The 24478-nt window shown below is 40.7% G+C and overlaps 1 protein-coding gene across 2 annotated transcripts in view; it reads left to right on the plus strand.

Annotated features, from left to right (window-relative positions):
• APAF1 (apoptotic peptidase activating factor 1) overlaps nucleotides 1-24120 on the plus strand; it is a 123445-nt gene extending 99325 nt beyond the window's left edge. For both annotated transcript variants that reach the window (XM_040344340.1, XM_040344339.1), the window contains exons 22-27: nucleotides 4138-4263; nucleotides 5819-5938; nucleotides 7687-7812; nucleotides 10420-10542; nucleotides 11686-11811; nucleotides 23535-24120. In XM_040344340.1, the coding sequence (XP_040200274.1) occupies nucleotides 4138-4263; nucleotides 5819-5938; nucleotides 7687-7812; nucleotides 10420-10542; nucleotides 11686-11811; nucleotides 23535-23681 (768 nt within the window). In that variant the 3' untranslated portion in view covers nucleotides 23682-24120. The remainder of the gene's footprint in view (nucleotides 1-4137; nucleotides 4264-5818; nucleotides 5939-7686; nucleotides 7813-10419; nucleotides 10543-11685; nucleotides 11812-23534) is intronic.
• The last annotated feature ends 358 nt before the right edge of the window (nucleotides 24121-24478 follow it).

The following is a 24478-nucleotide window of genomic DNA, read 5'->3' on the forward strand; positions in this document are numbered from 1 at the left end:
CCACTTCACAGGCGTGCTGCTGAAAAGGTCTGCTGCCACCAGACTGCCACTGTGTTCTAAGTTCATCCCAATTAGAAGACAAAGCCTTTACAGAACTGTACAAAATCAATTCTAGCGGAATAAATTCTTTCCTCCACGCAGGTGACGGAGCGTCACACAGCTTCATTTTATTCGGAAACATCTGGTAAAATTTAAATAATGTCAGTGGAATGGAAACTCAAGGCAGGACAATAGCCACCTGCTTTGAAAATAAACGGTCTTTTTCTTGCAGCAGTTTTTAATTCCCTTTTTAAAGCGCAGGTTTTAAAACTCGGCATGGGGGCATTTCTCCTGCCATAATCTTCCATTTTCAATAACCAATTTGTTCTTTCTGCTTGAATAATAGAATGTGTATTTAAAGGATAATGCTAGCGAAATAGGTGCAAAGCTATTTCGAGGAAACGTGAAAACAAGGCAAATGATTGTGAATATGACGTTCATTTTCTGATGAAAGCTCTTTTATAAGACCCCCCCCAATATTATTTGACTTCATTAACTTCTGAGCCTGAGACGACTTGCCGGAATGCTTTTACAGTTCTTTAGATTGTCATAATTGTGTAGTTAAGTGCACTTCACAGAGCTGATTAACAAATTCATTATAAGAAATTACTGCATTGGAGACAAAAGGATGATAAAAAAAAAACTATTAGGGAGACTACAAAATTCCTGTTCCCTCACTGTCACATGGTACTCACTCCGGTGGAACTGAGATTCGCCTCGTTTAGTGCAGTAACCCATAGCAACCTAGTACCAATTTTTTTAACGGCTCCTTTTAGGCAGGCTAATGTAAGGTACTTTCTCTATGGTTTATCTGTTTCATTGAACTGTGCACATTGCTCTTATTTAATAATCTTTTGAAGATTTAATGCCTAAGACACACTGTGCAACAAGCTTATTCACCCGTTTGCCTGCTGCTTCTCCCCTGCCGATATCATTGATGTCTACCTTGAGCAGCTAGTTCTGCAAACTGCTTGTGGTATGTTCAAGAAACTTGTCCCCTACAGCTAGTACAGCATACAGGATGTATTCCCCAAACATACAGCCAGCTTCTTTTTAGTATAGAAATCCATAAATTATTATGCATGGGTAGAAACTACAGATTTGCCAAGAGGGTACATATCTCTTGACCTTAACTGGCTCATTTCAGCATCCAGATTTTCTGTGCTACTTGCCTAGTGCCCAGCAGTACTTATGATCCTGTCATTCTTTTTCATACAGAGGAGGGAGAGAAGGATCCGCTCTGCATTTACAGAAAAACTCTAGATGCAGAGCTTTCTGAGACACTTGTTGTGCTTCTCTTTTGCTAGGTATATTGGCATAAGTGCTTGCTATAATCCTTCTTTTAGTGTCCAAGAGTAATACATGTACACGGATCAGCCATAAGTTTATGACCGCCGACAGGCTAACGCTGGCCATACACTCTACGAAAAATCGTCCGAACAAACTTTTGACTGTAAGCGCAAACGATATTGCCATTATCTAATGACCGATAAATCGTTCAGTGGACATAAATAAAAAAAATTGCTTCGTTTTTTTACATATACCTAGTGCAGAAAGTTCGGACGGGAAACACATTAACCTTCCGATTTTATTGTTCGTTCGGCTCAAAAACTTCCCAACGATTATCGATTTTGTGCCCATTAACTGTTCGAAAAACGAACAAACTGACCGAATTTCGGCCGATTTTTCGTATAGTGTATGGCCAGCATAAGTGAATAATTGATTATCTTATTACAATAGCATCTGAAAATCAGTAATGATATATTTGGCAGTCTGTAAACCTGTTGTCGCTGAAATTGATTTTGTTGAAAAGAGAAAACGTGGCTGTTGCAGTTTGTTGTATATTAGGCTGCTTAGCCACAGACCAGTCAGGGTGCCCATGCTGAAATTTGTCCAAAGCATTTGTAATGGAAGAAGGGGCTTACTCCTATGAATTACATTTTCTTTTCCATTATGTGGATGACTGGGGGTACATGTGCGTCACTTACCTAGGGAAGAGATGGCGCCAGGATGCAGCATGCTGGCAGAGGCAAGTGTGATGCTTTTGGGCAATGTTCTGCTGGGAAACCTTGGGCCCTGCTATTCATGTGGATGTTACTTGACACATGTCATCTACCTAAACCTTTTTGCTGACCAAGTGTGTTGTGTTTGAGGCTGTTTCTCAAACTAATGATTGTTTTGGTAACAAATACATAGGCCGTCCTAAACAATGGGAACTGTTGACAGTTTCAACAGTCCATTGTCTCTACAGCTACAGTAAGAGCCCATTCACACAGGGGCAACATGACTCTTTGGAGGCAACCTGGAAGCGACCTGAGCCCACACCACAGCGCAACATGGGGCGACTTCAAGTCGCCTCCAGGACAGGAGGCTTTCCAGTGGCAAATCAAACTTGAATCGGCTCTGGGGGAGGGAGGGGTTTGCCCTAAAAACTATTTTCACTTCCTGAAAAGTCGCTGCATTAAAGACAGTGATCCAACTTCTGAGGCGACTTCCATTGAAATCAATAAATACAAGTCGCCTAGAAGTCTGATTGAAGTAGTACAGAACCCTTTTCTAAAGTCAGAGCGACTTCAGTAGTGTACATTAAGACGGCTCCATTCACTTCAATTGCTTTTCTCAACAGCGCGACTTGGGGCAACTTCAAGTCGGATCCCAAGTTGCCCCTTTGTGAATGGGCTCTAAACAGGTATGTTTTCTGTTGTTTGATAACAATGGTAAATGGCCTGACACATAAAAGGGGGGGGATTCAGGCATAAGTAGAGAGGGCTCGTTCAGGCTTTTAAGATCAGAAGCCACTCATCCACAGATAAGTAACTTTTAAGTGTATATCTACTGTTATAGACCATAGGCTGTTCATTTGCTAGGCATTTTGCTTGTTCTAGATATCTGTCAGTCTTGTATTGTATTCCTAATATTGTAATAGTTTTGTATGTACAACATCTTGTATAGTAAAAGCACATTAACACACTGAAGAAGTCTCAGCTTCCTTGCTTATACCACAAACTAACCTTGCTAGATAGACGCAAGCAAAACATTTGGGGGCTCGTCCGCGATCTGTGCTATAATTCAATTGAAGCAGACTTGTTTTTCTGTGGTGTGCAAAACACCAAGTACACCCCTTATGGAAACAGTATTCCCTAATGGCAGTGCCTCTTTCAGAAGTATAATTCGACCTGCCACACTGGAAAATGGTTCAAAAATGTTTTGAGGAACACAACAATGAATTTAAGGTGTTGACTTGGCCTTCTAATTCTCTAGATCTCAGTCCAATAGAGAATATGTGGGGTGTGCTGGGAAAACAGGCCTGATATGTGGTATATGTGGTATCAGGCCTGATATGTGGAAAACAGGCCTGATACCTTAAAGCGTTAGTAAACCGACACTAAAATAAAAATGACGTAGGGCCCCCTGCAGGATTAAGTCATAATGTACTAGTATGCACCGCATACTAGTACCTTATGACAGACTTGCCTGTAAAGCGGATACCACCCATGCAGCGCTGTCATGGATCCCCGGCACTGCTATATTCACCCGGTCTTTCTTGCGGGTTTCCCGAATCTGGCTGTATGAATGGCCAGGGCCACAGTGACATAATTCCCGTGCATGTGCTGGGGAGCCTTTGCCTCCAGCACGTAGCTTGGAAGGTACGGCACAGGGATTTCAAGAGCACAAAGTGCATGCGCTGGTGACCTCACCGACTGCATCCCTTGTGAGTATCTCCTAAATGGTGCAAGTTTAGGAGATATTTACTCTACCTACAGTTAAGCCTTATTATAGGCTTACCTGTAGGTATAAGGTATACATTCAAAAGTGGAGTTTACCTCCAATTTAAAGGATCTGCTACCAGGGGCATTGCTAGGTACCCTGTACATATCGCCCTTAGGAGCCGAAGGAGGAGAGCCGCATCATGGCGCGCCGGGTGGCATTGTAATTCCCACCTTCTGAGCTTGCAGCGCCTATGATGGACGTCGCAGGTCCCGGATTGGACCAGTGGGACATCCATCATAGGCACATAAAAATGAGATATAATTATATTTGTTGATATCCTCATTACAATGTGTATGCATAACAATTCATGTATTTACTTTTTAAAAGGTTTTTGATTTAGCAACTGGCAAATTTCTTAAGCATCTTCAAGGTCACAGAAAGACTGTACAACACTGTCAGTTCACGTCAGATGGAAAAATACTTATTTCAAGCTCAGATGATTCCTCTATTAGGGTGAGTTCTGTCATTGAAGTGCTGGTGTTGCCTAGATTAACCAATCAGATGTTTGCTGTAATTTTTAGCACATGTTTGTAGATGAAAGGATCAGACTTGTGGTAAATGACTTCACATTTCCTTTTTTTTTAATAAAGTGGCCTTTATAAACATGCACTAGGAGAACAGCTGTCTTTTTTTTTTTTTTTTTTTTTATTATTCTGTGGACAGATCAGCAGCTTTCTGCCTTGTGGAGGTACATGTGCTATATGTACAAAAGTATGTGGACACCCTTCTGAGTTATTGAGTTTAGATGTAGCCAGGGTGGCGTACTGTTGCTGCTGCAATGAAATAAATCGTAGCCAAGTCCTCCATTTTATGCGTCAGCAGTATAGGGAAGGCCCTTTTCTGTTTCACTATGCCCCTGTGAACAAAGCCAGGTCCATAAAGACAACGTTTGATTAGTTTGGGTGGAGGAATTCAAGTGTCTTACAGGGAGGCCTGATTTTTTAACCCTACTGAACACATTTGGGATGAATTGGAACACTGACTGCAAGCCAGTCTTCTATCACAATCATTCTTTTGGTTAACTGGGCACATATTGTCATGGACACACTCAATCATGTGGGCTTTCTGAAAGGAGTGAAACTGCTAAAGCTGCATTGGTGGGTATGGTGATTCTATATTAATGTCCAAAAACTCATATAGGTGTGATGGATAGATAGGGGGGTATTTACTGAAACTGGTGGGCTCAGAATCTGGTGCAGCTTTGCCTGGCAGCCAATCGGCTTCTAACTTCAGCTAGTTCAATTAAGCTTTTGCAATAAATCCTGGAAGCTGATTGGTTTCTATGCATTTTTTTACCAGGTTTTGCACTCTCCAGTTTTAGTAAATGACTCCCACTTTGTATGAGTAATGTCTTTGCCTTTATAAATGCAGTATGGTCAGGCCTCCACCCTCCTTCCCATAGTGCTGCATGGCAATATCACTTTCCTCCTTTAGAATTTCAAGCACCCAATTATCTTGTGTATGGCGATATGGCTTACTATTGCACATGCCTTACTATTGCTTAATGTAATATATCTACTATATGTTCCCTCCTCCTTCCCTCCTTGAGTTTAGAGATGCTTTCTAAATGGGTAGACTACAGTGGCAGCCCGTAATGCAGTCTTTAAAAAAAGGTGGGCTTGGGGCGAACTTGGTCTTGATGCCACACAGTTGTGTGACGATAGCGATTGGATGGCTTGCGCCACCCCCCCCCCCCCAAAAAAAAATATCACCAGCCGCCACTGGTAGATTATCACATTTTGCAATATTCTTTTAGATGTTTGTTTTTATAACAGCATATGTTTTTCTACAATAGAGTGGTTTCATTTTTTGTACTTTTGCCATTATGAAAAACATGCATTCAATGCTGAAAACACCACATATGTACGTATGTTCCCTGTTTATTGTTTTTTCTCTTAATCCGAACTAGGTTTTCATGTGCAGCTCTACACCGTTTTCAAATGAATAAATCTTTCCTGTGGATGTTTTGGTATTGGATCAATGCATTTAGCAATGTGTTCCTTTTTAGGTTTGGCACTGGATGGCTGAACGTAGCATTTTATTACTAGGGCACAAAGAAGCTGTGAAGTGTTTCAGAATTTTGCAAGATTACAAACTTCTGTCCTGGTCATTTGATGGGACAGTGAGGGTAAGGAAAAAGTTTTATTTTTATCAATAGTTAAGTTTCATTCACTCAGTCCTATTACAGTTTTACCTCCATTATCCCAGTTTTTAATTATTCCCCACACCTAGTGTCTCCCACCCACTGTTGCTATCACAAGAGGTCCCATTCTTGCTGAAAGCAGAATATTCTGCAGGAGGAGTTGGACTCCCTGATTTAGTAGAAGCATTTTTAGGAGCCCTGATAGAGTTAAAGAGTAACTACACTTTTGTTGATAAAAAAAAAAGTCCCCTCTCGGTGATTAAAATTGTAGCATAGATTTTAACACACTTTGTAGCAGATTCCTACCTTTTGTTGCCCAGAAGAAATGGCTGTTTGTTTCACTATGCCCTTTTCAGACTGATTCTGAATGGGAGAGTCTGGTTCATTATATTCAGCTGGTGCTCTCTGTGTTCAAATGAGAAATACTGCAGGGTTGCATCCCTTTAGAAGTAATTTACCCTTGGAGTATCTCACCAAAACTGAAAATCTTATTGCAGGGGATGCCTAAAGTCTGAGTTGTATTTTGGTGCAGACTTCTGGGAAAATTTGGGAGCCACAAGCGGGGAAATTGACCGTTCCCGCAGGCTCTATGTCCGCCGGTGTCCCGCGATCGTGTCACAGAGCAGCAGAACGGGGGGATGCTGTTGTAAACAAGGCATCTTCTTGTTCTACCTAGTGACAGACAGGACACTGATGATCTACTCCCTGTCATCGGGAGCAGCGATCAGTGTCATGTCACAGTAAGCCCAGCCCCCACACAGTTAGAATCACTCCCCAGGACACACTTAACCCCTCCCTCGCCCCCTACTGGTTAACCCCTTCACTGCCAGTGTCATTTACACAGGCATTTTTATAGCACTGATCGCTGTATAAATGACAATGGTCCCAAAATAGCATCAAAAGTGTCTGATGTGTCCACCTTAATGTCGCTGTCACGATAAAAATTGAAGATCGCCGCCATTTCTAATAAAAAAAATAATAAAAATGCCATAAAACTATCCCCTATTTTGTAGATGCTATAACTTGTGCGCAAACCAATAAATATAGGCTTATTGCAAATTTTTTTTTTATTTTTTTTTTTACCAAAAATATGTAGAATACATCTCGGCCTAAACTGAGGAAAAAATGTGTTTGTTTATATATTTTTTGGGGATATTTATTATAGCAAAAAGTAAACAATATTGCTTTTTTTTCAAAACTTTTATAGCGCAAAAAATAAAAACCGCAGAGGTGATCAAATACCACCAAAAGAAAGCTCTATTTGTTGGGAAAAACTGCCGTAGATTTGGTTTGGGTGCAACGTCGCACAACCGCGCAATTCTCTGTTAAAGCGATGCAGTGCCGAATCACAAAAAATGGCCCGATCACCGGTCAGCCCAGCCACTGGAATATACATTCTCCTGCCGCTTTTAGTGCCTGTTCATCTGTGTGAATATTGCCTTAACCTCCCCCTTCTTCTTTTTTTTTTTTTTAAGTGAAAGTATTTTGAAGCCCTCCCAAATTTTATTTTGGACCTAATCTCTTTTGGGAAGATTCTTTTCAATTCCTAGCCTAGAGATAGTTGTCACCCAGACAAAATGCGAGGGGACATCTCCAACACCGATCAAAACATGAGAAAAGCCCCTACATTTAAAGCTGCTTTACCTATGGTTATTAAAATTAAATGGTATTTAAAGCTTTGATGTTTTTAAACCAGATTTTTTTTCTTCTAAGTATAGTAATCTTTCTTTCAGATATGGGACCTTATTAATGAAACTAAAGAAGAAGAGTTCCTTTGTCACACTGGTGCTGTTTTGTCTTGTGATGTTTCACCCAACTACTTAATGTTTTCATCCACTTCCGCAGACAAAAGTGCCAAGGTACAGTAGAGACAGATTACAGAACTAAGACCCAGGCTGTAAAATTAAAAACGCAGGAAACCGTGTAGTAGATGCACTTTACAGAACAGTACTCGGAAACTGTGTCCAGACCTGACAGCCATTTGATGATACCAAAGGGCAAAGACATTGAGCAGTAGATGGGTCTCAAAAAGCCAGAGGAGATTACTATATCGGGTGGGTCTCTGTAGCCATGTGAGATGATTCTTGCCTTACAGTGTTAATGGGCTGCCTGCCACTATGAGGAATATGCATGGAATCTCTGTATCTGCACTCTTCCCTGAGTGTCCAGGACCTTCCATTGGAGAATGGTTGAATGTGTATTCCAAGTTGTTCTAAACTTGTCACATAACCTTATCTAATTGCACCTTGCTTTTGGAAAGTGCACACAAAGCCCCGGTGTGAGGCAGCCAGGAGTACCATTGTATAGATTGTGGCTAGGTGAGAAGCTGAGGCTGTGATTCTTTTTGCTTCTTTGATGCAGTGATGTTTTGCTGCACCAACTGTTCTCTTTGTACAAAGCCTTTTTAGTTCTGATTGTGTTAACAAATTTATTTAAGCAATGCATTCTAGGGGAATTGGATGAAAAAAATAAAAATTAATAACAAGGCAAGTTCAGCTGTAATAAGTAATCGTATGTACACATTGGGCTAGATTCACGTACCTCGGCGCCTAGTTTTGCCGGCGTAGCGTATCGAATATACGCTACGCCAACGGCGCGCAGAGAGCCCAGAGCAGTATTCACAAAGCACTCGCCCTGTACGTTGCGGCGGCGTAGCGTAATATGGTCGGCGTAAGCCCGCCTAATTCAAAGTAGGCAGGTAGTGGGCGTGCTACATTTAAATTAACCGTGACCCCATGTAAATGAAGGGCCGATCGAACGGCGCATGCTCAGAATCACGTCGCATATACTCCATAAGATACGACGGCTCAATGCGAACGACGTGAACGTCACCTACACACAGCCCCATTCACGTACGACTTACGTAAACGACGTAAAATTTGACGGCTGTTCCGACGTCCATACCTTTGCATGGGTAGCGCCACCTATAGCAGGGATAACTTTACGACGGATGTACGCCTTACGTAAACGGCGTAGATTACAGCGACGGGCGCAAGTACGTTCGTGAATAGGCGTATCTAGGTCATTTACATATTCGGCGCGTAAATCAATGGAAGCGCCCCTTGCGGCCAGCGTAAATATGCGCCCAAGATCCGATGGCGTAGGAGACTTACGTCGGTCGGATGGAGGCCAAATTCAGGCGTATCTAGTTAAGAGAATAGGGCGCATAGATACGACGGCGCATTTGTTCACTTACGCTGCGTATCTGTAGATACGCCAGCATAAGTGTTCTGTGAATCTAGCCCATTGTTTGTCCAAGAAGGATGGTACGATTTGTTCAGGTATAAGTTGCGTTGTCACTTTTTTCAATTTTTGTATGTGCAGTAGCCACTAGGGGGAGCATAATATCAAATGACCAGATGAAAGCACGGTTTGCCTGCATTAGCTCAGATGTTTTTAATAATCTCTACTAATGCATATATACTGTAGCATAAGCATCACGTGGGGTAAACAAAGTGTTTTTTTTATTTTTTATAATTTTTTTTTTTTCAAAGTAAGTTGTAGCATTAAACATTGAAGTTTAAACTTCACCTAACATTGCAGGTTTCTCACTATTTATCCAAATAAAAAAAAAACGCTGCTCAAGGTAGCTCCACCATGATGCACCTCACACACACCCAACCATGAGTGGCGGCCACACTAAGCTCTGTATCCCATCTTTATTGATGCAAAAGTATGGCAGCATAAAAGTACAATGTAAGCAAAGTGAGGGAGGAAAAAAGGTTCCCGCATTTTGCGCTTAATCATTACAATGGTTATGAATAAGTGCTAGGCAAATGCGAAACACAGAAACGTTTTTCCCTCCCCCACTGTGCTTACATTGTGTTTTTATGCTGTCATACTTTTGCTTCAATAAAGATGGGATACAGAGTTTAGTGTGGCTGTCTGGACTTTTCCCGCTTCACAATCCCACTACCTATTTTTAACAGATTTACTTGTGTAACTTGTATTTTTACATTTCAACAGTGGTAGAAAGAAACACATTAGAACCAGAAACACTGTAGTAAGGCTGTAAACTAATTTGACATCTTGAAGTTGGTCCTCCTTGGGACATATGCGTACAGCTATCAGCTCAGTATTAACTACCAATGCCAATGATACTGCACTGTGCAGTTTGATGTTTACATATGACATGAGCATATTTTATGTGTACTGGGCCATCCATCTGCTGTCCCTAATCAGTACTGTGTCCCAAAGTGCTATAATGTCCGGGCAGCCCCATTACAGCCTACCTAAAAAATTAATAAAAATGTAGAATCTGCTGAATTGCTTTTAAATGTCCTAGGCCAGGGGTAGGTAACCTGGGGCTCTCCAGCTACATTTCCCATGAGGTGTTGCAAGGCTGGCAGTTACAATTACTCCCAATGAATGAGGCCCATTGTATTCTAATGATTAGATGCTGATATTCTGGAAAAACAAAAGCCAAAATAAAATTGAAACCGTTGACATTGTCTTTTTTGTCTAAGATTTGGAGTTTTGTTGGATCTCTATTGCATGAGCTGACCGGTCATCAGAGCTGTGTGCGCTGCTCCAACTTTTCTTCAGACAACAATCATCTAACCACTGGCGATGACAATGGAGAAATCATGGTATGTCTGAGGACTGGCGTATGCAAACTGCACTGTTAAAATGTTTCTGATGGAGATGGGGAAAAAAAAAAGTATTCTGCACATAGTGTCTGGATTCACAATACATTGTAAAAACTTTGAGACTTATGGCTATTTTTTTTTTTTTTAAATGAGTAAAATATATGCATTTTTCTTCTGTTAGTCTGAGAGCACATCCAGGCATAATTGTTATAACTACTGATACCTGGCAAGATTTATCAAAAATTTGTGTAGTGATAAAATGGTAGTAAAGTCCGATTTTCTACTTGTACCTACCGGTAAGCCTATAACAAGGCGTACCTTTAGTTACAAGGGATGTCTCCTAAACGGTGCTACAATTTGTAGCAGCTGGTGTCGACACCAGCACATGGGCACCACAGTCTGAATCAAGGGCATACCAAGTGTGTCATCCATTCAAAGTGCTGTACTGCGATCGCGACTCCCGTGCACATGCGCAGGAGTGACGTATGTGCAGCCCGTCTATTCAAACGTTACTATCACTTTAATATGGCCTTATAGTCATTTGATAACACTCGTGCTCTCTGCTGATTGCAGCAAAGTAGTTTTGACAAGGCAGGGGGAAGGTCAGACCACGACCACTAGATTGTTTGTTGCACTCATAAAGAGCATGCAGCGGTCTTTAACTGAATCCCCCTATGAGCATAGGAGCTTTCTGTTGACACTGGTGCAGCTTAGCAAAAAATTGCAAACAATCAGATTACTATTGTGAGCTAACCTGTCTTGATTTGTTTAATTTGTGGATAAACTACAATTGGACTTTAAGCCAGGTTTTGATGTATCATGAGTTTGCTTCATCAGATTTATTGGGGCCCCTTTGGCCTTAAAATATACATTTCTTCATACAAATTCTAAATTGAAATTGTAGATGTCAGGAAATTTGACCATTCTTAAACTCTTTACAGTAGTTTTAATTCAAGCCCAATATGCCCTTGTTTTTATTCTCACTGCGATTGCCTTCTCATATTTGCTGTCTTATTTCTCCTTTTTATTTGTTGCCTTGCAGTTACTTTTTAGGCATACAGATTAAAACGAGTTGCTGGACTGCATGGTCGGTATGCTTCACAAGTCTAGATACTAATTTTTCTTGTGTCCTCTAATTGGCAGATTTGGAACGTGGACACTGGGGAGCTGCTCAGACAGTGTCATGTAAATAAAGGTGATGACTGGGTGAAGGATATACACTTCTCTCCTGACAATAAACTAATAGTATCCTGTGGAGCTGATGTCAAAGTAAGTTATATTATATTTGCTTTTCTCTGTGTTTTAAAAAATATATATATTTTCATAAAATTAGGGGCTCTCTTTGATTCCAAAAACTGCCCTTTCCTCCTGTGATTTGCAGGATCTCAAGTCCTGCTGGACAAGTTAATTTTCCAGTGTTTGAAATGGGTGATTTCAAAAAAATTCCAGGCTGAAGTACTGTATGTTTTAAATGCATAAACATGCTACTAATGTTGTTCATTTCTGGAATATTCTTCTTCTTGGTACCTATTAGCATATGGTTCACATATGTCAAGTTTCGAGGCAAAGTACATTATATTTTCAATTAGCATTATCTAAGAGTAGAATTCTAGTTTTATTGAAAGAAGCATTACAGAACACGTGATACAGGCTTATGAGGAATTAAACATTATATTGGATATATTTTTTAATTTGTGCAATAATAATTAGGACCACTTTAAACCAATAAACCACATGAACCCTTGCAAATAATTTAAAAGTTAACTTGCCCTTAACGCTTAAGCTAAAGTGGAGTTCCAGGCACAAGAGTCAAAGGCGGCAGTGAATGCAGTTATATATATTCCTTTAATAAGTGTATTTTTAAATACAAAAATGTACCTGAATTTGTCTTCATATTTGCTTTCCACAGTCCCTTGCACTTCAAAACTCACACAGAGAAAGGCTGGGCCATCGCTAGTAGCCAGGCTTTGTTACAGTCCTGACATTGGAAACATGGGCCCGGATTCTCATACCTCGGGGCATAGTTATGCCGGCGTAGCATATCGAATATACGCCGACGTAGCGCAGAGCGGCGAGCACAGTATTCACAAAGCACTTGCTCCCAACGTTGCGCCAGCGTAACGTAAATTCTTTGGCATAAGCCGGCCTAATTCAAAGTAGGTGGAAGTGGGCGTGATCCATTTAAATGAAGCGTGACCCCATGCACATGATGGGCCGAACGAACGGCACATGCGCTGTCCTGGGGACGCATCCCAGTGCGCATGCTCAGAATCACGTCGGAAATACCCCTTAAGATACGTCAAATCACTGCCTACGACGTGAACATAACCTACGCCCAGCCCTATTCACGTACTACTACGTAAATGACGTAAAATACGACGGCTGTTCCCTGGTCCATACGTTAACATGACTTACACCTGCTTTATGAGGCTTAACTTTACGCCGGACGTAAACCACGTATATTAATGCGCCGGGCGCAAGTACGTTCGTGAATCGGCGTATCGCACTCATTTGCATATTTGCAATGAGGCGGCCAGCGTAAGTATGCGCCCAAGATACGCCGGCGTAGGAAAGTTACGTCGGTCGGAGGAAGCCTATTTTCAGGTGTATCTAGCTCTATGAGCATGGCGCATGGATACGACGGCGCACATTTACACTTACGCGGCGTATCTGTAGCTACGTCGGCGTAAGTTCTACGTGAATCCGGGCCATGGTTTCTAGAGGAAAGCACAGTTATGACATCAGTAGGTTGCTGGTCCTTCATTGTCCAGTCAGGAGACTGGAGGGTGTTCATGATGATTAGGTCATGCTATTGTAGTGGAGGTCGAGGATTTGGCAATAACCTCTGGCTGGGGTGACTGCATAGCAAAACTGTCTGCAAAGTAATAAAAATCATTTAAGAGCTAAATGAGTTCACAAATACGTATTTTTGTGTTTTTAGCCGATTACCTGTGGTTGCTCCCCCCTTTTTTTTTTTTTTTTCTTAAAGGATAATTTTTATTCAAAAATGTTCAAAAGAACAAAACATAAGCAGATAACGAATGTATAAGTAGATTGTCATCAGTTGTGCCGTATACAGTAGAAAAATAGCAGATTTTGTGTATCCGACAATAAAAATTCAAACATTAACAATTCTTGCTCAAAAATAATGTATACATACATTCCTTAAGGCCAATATAGATAGACAGCTGGGTGGATGTTTTCTAGTTCCAGAAGGACATACCCGTAAGTGCTCCAAGATATGCGCCTTGTGCTCGCACCCTGTGGTGGTGGACAGCGTTGTGATTTGTGAGTGACCCTGGTACCATATGATCGCTGTGACCAATCACAACGATCAGTTATTGTGATTTGTCACAGTAATTACATGGTTCCAGGCCCAATCACAGCAGCCCTGTACCATGTGATGGCTGTGACCAATCACAGTAGTAAACAAGGTTTCATAAATGAAAACTTTGAAACGGCGTTACAGATTGCTTATAGTGATAATCACTATAATAAGCAATCGGTATAAAAAAATATCGCCCCCCTCTGGTGACCAGATGTTATATATATATATATATATATATATATATATATATATATATATATATATATATATATATATATATATATATTTTTTATTATTATTAATATTTTTTTTTTTTTGTATATACGGTCACCATAGCGACATTGTACCACTGTGGTGGTGATTATCTACAATGGCTGGCTGCTCTGATATCACTGTTTGTGCTGACAACCATTATCTCTGTTTACCACCACAGCAATACAATGTCACCAGACCGGTGCTGTCAGTCAGTGTCCCTAATTGCTGCCACCCACACATTGTCCCCAATTACCGCCTACCATGCCATATTGTCCCCAATCACCGCCTCCCACACCATATTGTCCCTAATCCCCCCCACACCAGTCTTATTGTCCTTAATACCCACCACCCACCACCCTTCTTTTTTTTTTTTTTTTTTAAAAACCTTTCTGTAATTTTTTGAAGGTAATGTTCTGATACCCCACAATATAGAAACAAGTTATTCTGGCGTCTTCACAGCTTTTCTTCACTAGTGAGTGGAGAACGCAAAAGTCCTAGTTGCATGGGCTTTTCCCGTGGATACGTGGGCATATCGGTTCCGCCAGCTCTTTCTGTTCTCCTTTCTCTGAATCTATGATCAAGCTGGATGGCAAGACAAATGAGGCTATCGAGGGAACTGGGGACCCCCAATCGAGCAAGTTCGTCTTTGAGCCCTTCAGACAGGCCAAGGTGGAATTGATGCCATAGGGCTGCGTCATTCCAACCTGTATCATAGACCCACAGACGGAATTCAGCAACATAGGCCTCAGTGGGTCGGTGACCTTGCCGTAGTGTATGGAGAGTAGACTCTGCAGTGGCTGATTGCCTGGGGTCATCATAGAGCTGAGTCATCGCTTCAAAGAATGAAGAGAGAGTCCAAGATTGTACTGTTGCGTTCCAGGAGCTGATGGGCCAATGACTGTGATTTTCAGAGAAGCAGGGATATAGAAAAACCCATCTTGGTGGTTTCAAATGAGAAAGTTCTTGGTTGCAGGGCAAAGTAAAGTTCACAAGAGTTCTTCAATGCCCGAAACTTGGGCCGATCGGCTGAAAATTGCTCTGGTGCAGGAACTCGGGGTTCCAGTGGTGGCATAGTTCCTGTGGATGCGGGAAAAGTCTTTTCAGACGTGGAGTGGCCAGGTGCTGTATCAGGTGCAGAAGTTGCTGAGGTAGAGGCCATGGATTGAAAGTGACCCTCCAGCTGGAGGTAGCTTTCTTGCAGGGTGCTGACTGCCTGAGTAAGAGGGGCAAGTTGCTGGCATAGCGTCTCCAGAGGTGGAGCCCCTCTCTCGATCTCTGACATCTGGCTGAGTGGTACTGGGAATAAGTAAAGATTTTTAACGGGAACAAGCTGAAAGACCACTCAGCAATGTGTATGTGTCATTGATCGGTTTAAATAGGCTTGTCTGGTGCCAGTGTGTGCGTGCGCACACTCACGCATGCGCCAATACATGTTTCTCCTTGTGCACACACTGGAGTGCCCACACCTGTGCGCCAATGTGCGTTTGTTAACCGGACTTCTCTTACACTCTGTTAGATTGGATGGAGAGCGTCTGTGAGCAGCAATTTTCAAGTCTTGCCACAGATTTTCAATTGGATTTACAGTGGGGATCGAAAGTTTGGGCAGCCCAGGTAAAAATTTGTATTAATGTGCATAACGAAGCCAAGGAAAGATGGAAGAATCTCCAAAAGGCATCAAATTACAGATTAGACATTCTTATAATATGTCCAAAAAAGTTAGATTTTATTTCCATCATTTACACTTTCAAAATGACAGAAAACAAAAAATGGCGTCTGCAAAAGTTTGGGCACCCTTCAGAATTTATAGCATGCACTGCCCCCTTTGCAAAGCTGAGACCTGCCAGTGTCATGGATTGTTCTCAATCATCGTCTGGGAAGACCAGGTGATGTCAATCTCAAAGGTTTTAAATGCCCAGCCTTATCTGACCTTGCCCCAACAATCGGCACCATGGGTTCTTCTAAGCAGTTGTCTAGAAAACTGAAACTGAAAATAGTTGACGCTCACAAAGCTGGAGAAGGCTATAAGAAGATAGAAAAGCGTTTTCAGATGTCAATATCCTCTGTTCGGAATGTAATTTAGAAATGGCAGTCATCAGGAACAGTGGAAGTTAAAGCAAGATCTGGAAGACCAAGAAAAATATCAGACAGAACAGCTCGCAGGATTGTGAGAAAAGCAATTCAAAAGCCATGTTTGACTGCACAATCCCTCCAGAAAGATCTGGCAGACACTGGAGTTGTGGTACACTATTCCACTATAAAGAGATACTTGTACAAATATGGTCTTCATGGAAGTCATCATCAGAAGAAAACCTCTTCTACGTCCTCACCACAAAAATCAGCATTTGAACTTTGCAAATGAACATATAGACAAGCCTGATGCATTTTGGAAACAAGTTCTGTGGACCGATGAGGTTAAAATATAACTTTTTGGCCGGAATGAGCAAAGGTACGTTTGGAGAAGAAAGGGCACAGAATTTAATAAAAAGAACCTCTGTCCAACTGTTAAGCATGGGGGTGGATCAATCATGCTTTGGGGTTGTATTGCAGCCAGTGACACAGGGAAAATTTCACGAGTAGAAGGAAAAATGGATGTAATAAAATTTCAGCACATTTTGGATGGTAACTTGATGCCATCTGTGAAAAAGCTGAAGTTAAAGAGAGGATAATGATCCTAAACACACCTCAAAATCCACAGGGGATTACATCAAGAGGCGTAACCTGAAGGTTTTGCCATGGCCTTCACAATCTCCTGACCTCAACATAATTGAAAATCTATGGATAGACCTTAAAAGAGCAGTGTGTGACAGACAGCCCAGAAATCTCAAAGAACTGGAAGACTTTTGTAAGGAAGAATGGGCAAAGATACCTCAAACAAGAATTGAAAGACTCTTGGCTGGCTACAAAAAGCGTTTACAAGCTGTGATACTTGCCAAAGGGGGCAGTACAAGATAATAACTCTGCAGGGTGCCCAAACTTTTGCAGACACCATTTTTTTGTTTTCTGTCATTTTGAAAGTGTAAATGATGGAAATAAAATCTAACTTTTTTTGACATATTATAAGAATGTCTAATCTGTAATTTGATGCCTTTTGGAGATTTTTCCATCTTTTCTTGGCTTCGTTATGCACATTAATACAAATTTTTACCTGGGGTGCCCAAACTTTCAATCCCCACTGTAGGTCTGAACTTAGAATAGCCCAGTCAAACACATGAATATGCTTTGATCCATACCAGTGGTCTCCAAACTGTGGCCCGAATGCCATATGCGGCTCTTTGCTTGCCTTTTTCTGCCCCATGGCGCACTATTCCTCCCACTGATATGAGCTGCTATTCTACCATCTGACACCAACAATGGGGTACCGTTTCTCCCACTGACACCAATAATGAGGCACTACTCCTCTCTATGATGCCAACAATGCGCCACTATTCCTCTGCCTTATACCAAATGTGGCGATGTTTAATCAGTGATGCCAAAAAAATTCCACTCCCGCTGGACACATTCCAGCCCCCCTAAAGTCTGAAGGACAACAAACTGGCCCTTTTGTTTATAAAGTTTGGAGACCACTGATCTAAACTATTCCATAGGGTCATTGTCCTGCTGGAAGGTGAACCTCCACCCTAGTCTCAAGTCTTTTGCAAACTCTAGTAGGTTTTTTTCTAAGATTGCCCTGTATTTGGCATCTATTTTCCCATCAAGTTTGATCAGCTTCCCTGTCACGGTGGGGATGGTGTGTTCAGGGTGATGTGCAGTGTTAGGCCCCGTACACACGACAGAGGAACTCGACGTGCTTGGCACGTCGAGTTCCTCGTCGAGTTTTGGGATGAAGCCGCCGAGGCGCTCAGCGGGCCGCCTTCTCCCATAGAACAACGAGAAAATAGAGAACATGTTCTCTATTTTCTCGTTCGAGTTCCTCGGCGGCTCCATCGAGCCAAAACTGTACAGACGACAGAGTTTCTCGGCAGAATCCGGGTTTTGACCGAGTTTCTCGGTGAATTCTGCCGAGAAACTCTGTCGTGTGTACGAGGCCTCAGTTTTCCACCACACATAGCGTTTTGCTTTTAGGCCAAAAGGTTACATTTTGATCTCATCCGACCAGAGCCCCTTCTTCCAGGTGTTTTCTGTGTCCCCCACATGGCTTCTCGCAAACTGCAAACAGGACTTCTTAAGAGGTGGACGGCCATGTCTTGGTAGGTTTGCAGTTGTGCCATACTCTTTCCATTTTCAGATTATGGATTGAACAGTGCTCTGTGAGATGTTTAAAGCTTGGGATATTCTTTTATAACCTAATCCTGCTTTAAACCTCTCCAAAAACGTTTTCCCTGACCTGTCTGGTGTGTTCCTTGGCGTTTATGATGCTGTTTGTTCACTAAGGTTTCCTAACAAACCTCTGATGGCTTTACAGAACAGCTGTATTTATATACTGAGATTAAATTACGCACAGATAGACTGTATTTACTAATTAGGTGACTTCTGAAGGCATTTGGTTCTAGATTTTAGTTAGGGCTATCAGAGAAAAGGGGGCTGAATACAAATGCACGCCACACTTTTCAGATAGGTTTTTTTTTTTTTAAACCATTTATCATTTTCCTTCCACTTCACAATTATGTGCCACTTTGTGTCGGTCTATGACATAAAATCCCAATAAAATGCATTTACGTTTTTGGTTGTAACATGACAAAATTTGGAAAATTTCAAGCGGTATTAATATTTTTTTCAAGGCACTGTGTGGAGGAATGTAGCCATACTCTTTTGCTTGCTTCCAGGATGGACTAGGGACTATGGTTGTGTAGTGTACATGGCCATACAGATGTGCTCATAAGTTTACATACCCTGGCAGAATTTATGATTTCCTGGCCATTTTTTCGAGAATATGAATGATAACACAAAAACTGTTGTTTCACTCATGGTTAGTGTTTGGCTGAAGCCATTTTTTATCAGTCAACTGTGTTTTAAATCATAATGACAACATAAGTTACCCAAATGACCCTCATCAAAAGTTTACATACCCCAGTGTATACCGTGTATTGCCCCCTTTAACATCAATGACAGCTTGAAGTCTTTTGTGGATGAGACTCTTTATCTTCTCAGATGGTAAAGCTTCCCAATTCTCTTGTCAAAAAGCCTCCAGTTCCTTTAAATTCTTGGGCTGTCTTGCATGAACTGCACGTTTGAGATCTTCTAAGAGGGGCTCAATGATATTGAGGTCAGTGTGTAGCCAATGACAGGTTGATTTGGCTTTGTGTTTTGGATCATTGTCGTGTTGGAATGTTAAAGTACGTCCCATTCACAGCTTCCTGGTTGATAAATGCAAATGTTCCTCCGGTATTTTTTTGATGACATACTGCATTCAGCTTGCCATAAATTTTTACCAAATTTCCTGTGCCTTTTGTAGCTCACACATCCCCAAAACATCAGCAAACCCCCTTTGTTTTTCACAGTAGGAATGGTTTACCTTTCATCATAGGCCTAGCGATACAGAGTACTGTCAAAACTAGTGTAGAGTCGCAATGTACAAAGTGCTGACAAGCCACTTATGGTAGTTTATGCCATGACCAGCTCTCAGTGATGATTATGGTCCTTTACATTTCTGATAGCTTAAAAGTTAAGTGCATAAGTGTCTACTGCAAATGTATTAGTGATAACTACAAAGTGTCTGAATGGCTTCCTTTTTTACAACATGGGGTGCTTAGCTGTCCTGTGATGTGGCTCATTGTGCTGATAACTGCCATGTTGTGATTTCAAGTACAGAGTCCTGTCTAGACAGATGTTGATTTCTGATACATCTCAATATTGTACCTTCTGGTCCAATCCATATCATGTACTATAACTGTACAATCAAAAATGTGGGAACAACACTTTTTATTTTATTTAATTTTTTATCCGTCATTGTATGGTAAATGTATTATCAGTTGAAAAGCTTTTTTATTCTTTCTTTTTTCAATTGTTTGTGTTCATTTATGATGTAACCACTTCTCTCACATCCATTGATCTATGACATGCCATTAGAATTTGTACCCAACGTGGTTAAATGGTCTTTGAGGAGAGGATAAATTATGTATTAACAATCTGCTTTTATAGCTGAGTGACATATCTAATTCAGCAATACGATCTTTTTGTTTTATGTCTGTGAGGTTGTCTTCCAGAGGAACAAATTGCTAAAAATTGGTGAGTTAGGTAGGCAGCTCCATCTAAACCCATTCATATGATAAATATGCAGGGAAGCACAATCATTCATTAAAAATGAAGATGTAATAGCATGACAAAGTGTATGTAAACCCTAACAATGAACTTATTTGCTACTATTGAAAGCTTTTTAAATCTGTTCTTTAAGTGGAAAAAAAATACCTGTTCATCCTGCCAGTAGTCCTGTAGGCTCATAACTTCATGTGCAAATCTCAAGCAGTGTTATCAGCCCTGCCCAGTTAACTACAGAACACTTCCTCCTTAAGATGTTCTGAAGTCCAAATCAGGAGTGAGTAACATAGAGTGACAACACTGACAGTCCATAGATATGGTCACCCTAGGACATTCCTTTTTTAATGGTAAGATCACCATATTCTATTTTCTTTTAGTGCCAGGAAAACAGAATAAAAAAATAGAACCATTGTTAGATTTTACGGTTATCAAGGGAACCATTAGCGTTTTACCAGACAAAGTTGTGGGAAAATATGCAATAGGGACGCTGAAAAAGCTGTCATGGGCTCTAGCCCTCCTATACTGCAGGGGTCGTCGGACTTTCTAAACAAAGGGCGCCAGTTTATTGTTTCTTTTTGGAGGACCAGACTGTGGTCAGTGGGAGTAGAAAATGCCCCAGTGTCAGTAAACCATGTCTATGGTTTGTAGGAGGAGGAATACTGCCCTATCATTGGTGTCAATGGGAGGAATAGTGCCCTATCATTGGTGTCAGTGGAAGGACTGATGCCTTATAGGTTTTGTCCGGAGGAATAGCACCCCAAGGGCCAGATAAAGGCAAGCAAAGGGCCGCACTGTGGATACCACTGCTTTACTGTAATAAAACAAAAATTCTCTGTGCTGCTGTTGAAGATTTTTTATCATTGTTGCCTTAAGAAAAAGTGGGAGGTAAAAATCTTAAATGGAGCCTCAGATAGCAGTAAAAACGAAATAGAATTTTTAATTTTGTTTGTCTGGCCATACACTTTCAGCTTTACGTTTATGCTACATTTTATTTATTTTCATTACTTGCATGATAATGCCCCTCTAAAACTGTAAAATCACATACATATGCATACATATGTGAAAAGTTTATAGAAATGTTTCACTTTTTTTAATATAATCGAATAGGCAAACACTGGATCTCTATTCAAACAGTGCCTACAAATAAAGGTGATATATATGAGCAAGTGACCCATCAAAATGTCTTGGTGTGTTCTCATGACATAAATGACCAAAATGCAAATTTGTCTTGTGCAAAAACTATGTACACACCTACATTTACCACCACTTAAAATCCATGATATCAGAATCCGGTCTTCTAGATTAGGTGCCAGTGATTCGAACCTCCTTCGCAAGTATGGAGGTGGAACATGTCTTAAAGGAGTTCTCTGAGCTAAAACTTTTAACCCCCGCTATGCCCGGGCTGTAAAACTATACAAAATAAACCTTCACTTACCTGCCTACGATCCCCCGTTGTTCCGATATCGCCGTCCCGTTCTCCGGTCCCGGTCTCTTCCACTTCCTGGGGGTCGGTGACTCACAGTGCGCTCAGCCTATCAGCGGCCGCAGCAATGTCCCGTTGCGGCCGCTGATAGGCTGAGCGCACTGTGAGTCACCGACCCCCAGGAAGTGGAAGGGACCGGAGAATGGGACGGCGATATCGGAACAACGGGGGATCGTAGGCAGGTAAGTGAAAGTTTATTTTGTATAGTTTTACAGCCCGGGCACAGCGGGGGTTAAAAGTTTTAGCTCAGAGAACTCCTTTAATGGGGGTACACACTAGGAGAACATCGGAAGAAAAATTCCATACGAGGCACGATCGTTCAATTTTCGTATAGTATGTACACAACTTTCGACATCCATTTCAGACTTTGCAAAACAAAAATTTCCAAAGGGAGAAGCTCCAAAATTGTTCTCGTACGTGAACAGAGCTTATCATTTTCATTTTAATGTGTACCAATTTCGTATGATTTTCGTACAGGGAAAAATGAAATGAAAGGCTGCACAAAATCGGAATACATAAACAACAAAAACCTTTGTCGTACGAGAATTTTTGTACGTTATTTCCTTACTCTGTTCCGACTTGATGTGAAACGTTGAGGAAAACCAAACAATTGTTCGCCTGATTTTCTCATGGTGTGTTACCAGCCTTAGTTATCAAGTGCCTGGTTGTTTCTTTGCTATTGATCATTGTGGTGTCATAATGCCAAGATCCAAAGAGGTTTTAGGGCCCTGAAAGAGAAGGTTAATTAATCCCATTAATGCCCGTTAATCTGGCAAGGAATTTAAAAAGATTGCTGATCTATTTAAAATTAATCATTCTGCTGTAAGGAAAATAATGTATAGGTGGCATCGATTTCAGACTGCCAATGTGTCCAGTCCAGCAAAATAAGAAAAGAGTTGATGAGTGATTTCAAAAGTCTCCAAAAGATCCCAAATTTCATTTTTGGATCTGCAGGTAACTCGTATTACAGTTGGTGTTAAATTGCATGCATTAACATAAAAAAATGCATCAATTTACCATCATGTGTATCAAAGTGTGCTTTATGAGGTCATCTGTTCAAAAATTGTTATTTTAAATGTGCTAATGATATGAAGCTCAGTAGAGATTCCACTAAATAGAAGCTCAAAATGAAAAAATGGTGGGTTATGAACTGGTCTAGTCAAAGCCCTGATTTGAACATTGAAATGTTGTTGGGGAGTTGAAACAGGCAGTTCATGCAAGGAAACCTACAAACATCGTACAACTGAATACATTTTTAGCAGGAGTCAAAAATTCACCAAGATGTCCGAGATTGGCAGGCAGTTATGCAAATGTCTAAAAAGTAATTCCTGCTATGAGGGGCAATACCAGCTTCTGATGCCAAGAGTGTATTTACTTTTTCAAAAGTACATGACTGCATCTGTAAAATATTTTTGTTGAAAAAAAAATAAAAAATTTGAAAATTTCCTGTTTTTATATTCAAGTATATATCATCCCTGTTTAAATATTTAAATAAAGATGAGTATTTGCCTGTTGAAATATGTGGAGAAAGTCAACAATTTCCATTGTATGTTTGTTTGTTTTGACTTTTTCATATGACTGTGTGTGTGTGTGTGTATATATGTGTATATATATATATATATATATATATATATATATATATATATATATATATATATATATATATATATATATAATGTGTGTAATACACTTATAGCTTTAATTGCTCATTTTATTTCTTTTTTTTCTCAGTGGTGGGACGTGGACTCTGGAGCCTGCAAACAGACCTTCTACACAAATGGCACAAACTTAAAGTCAATTCACCCATGTTCTTCTTTTAGAACTTTTGTAACCATTGACAATCTTGGAATTCTGTATGTGCTTCAGTTAGTGGAGTAACAATGACGCCACATGTATTAAATATGCTGTTCCATTATGTTCTTTTGATAATCTACCTGGTAGAGCAGAAAGCAAACTGAGAGCAAACCTCCAGGGATCCAGTACAGAGCTCAGCTTAGCACAGCTCTCAAGTACATTTTTTTTTCTTAATTGCCACTCCGTGGTAGGCAGAACAGAATAACACCGAATGTTAATTGTACCATTTTCCTTGTGTTGTCCTTAGCCTACTGTACTTTTTATCGAAGCAGCAAAAAAAACACAATACAAATTTGGTAACTTGGGCTGCAGCTATCTGATATCTTGAGATATGTTTACCATTTAATATGTGCATGTATTGCACACGGTGCACCAAAATGTCTTTTATATACTTTTATTATGTAAGCTGTGAATTACATCTGGGAGCAGTATTCTGATCCTTGATATTTTTCCTTAACAGTCATATGTGTTCACAGGTCTTAAATTAATATTATTTCTTTGACAAATTGCTTTCCTGCCAAAACCTGTGTGGGTATCTCCAAAATCATTCCGAAATGATTGATTATAATTGTCATAATGTGACCAAGGATCTCTTGGTGTAAACTTCTGTGCATCAGCTGTACCTTGCCCCAATAATTCTGATATATTTCAGAAATGTAGATCTTGGCAATAACTGTACCAACCACACTATGGAGTTGATTTACTAAAACCTATGAGTGCAAAATCTGGTGCAGCTCTTGTATAAAAACCAATCGGCTTCCAGGTTTCATTGTGAAAGCTTAATTGAACAAGCTGAAGTTAGAAGCTGGTTGGCTACCATG

This window comes from Rana temporaria, chromosome 3 (assembly GCF_905171775.1).
Source record: "Rana temporaria chromosome 3, aRanTem1.1, whole genome shotgun sequence".
NCBI classification, from domain to species: Eukaryota; Metazoa; Chordata; class Amphibia; order Anura; family Ranidae; genus Rana; species Rana temporaria.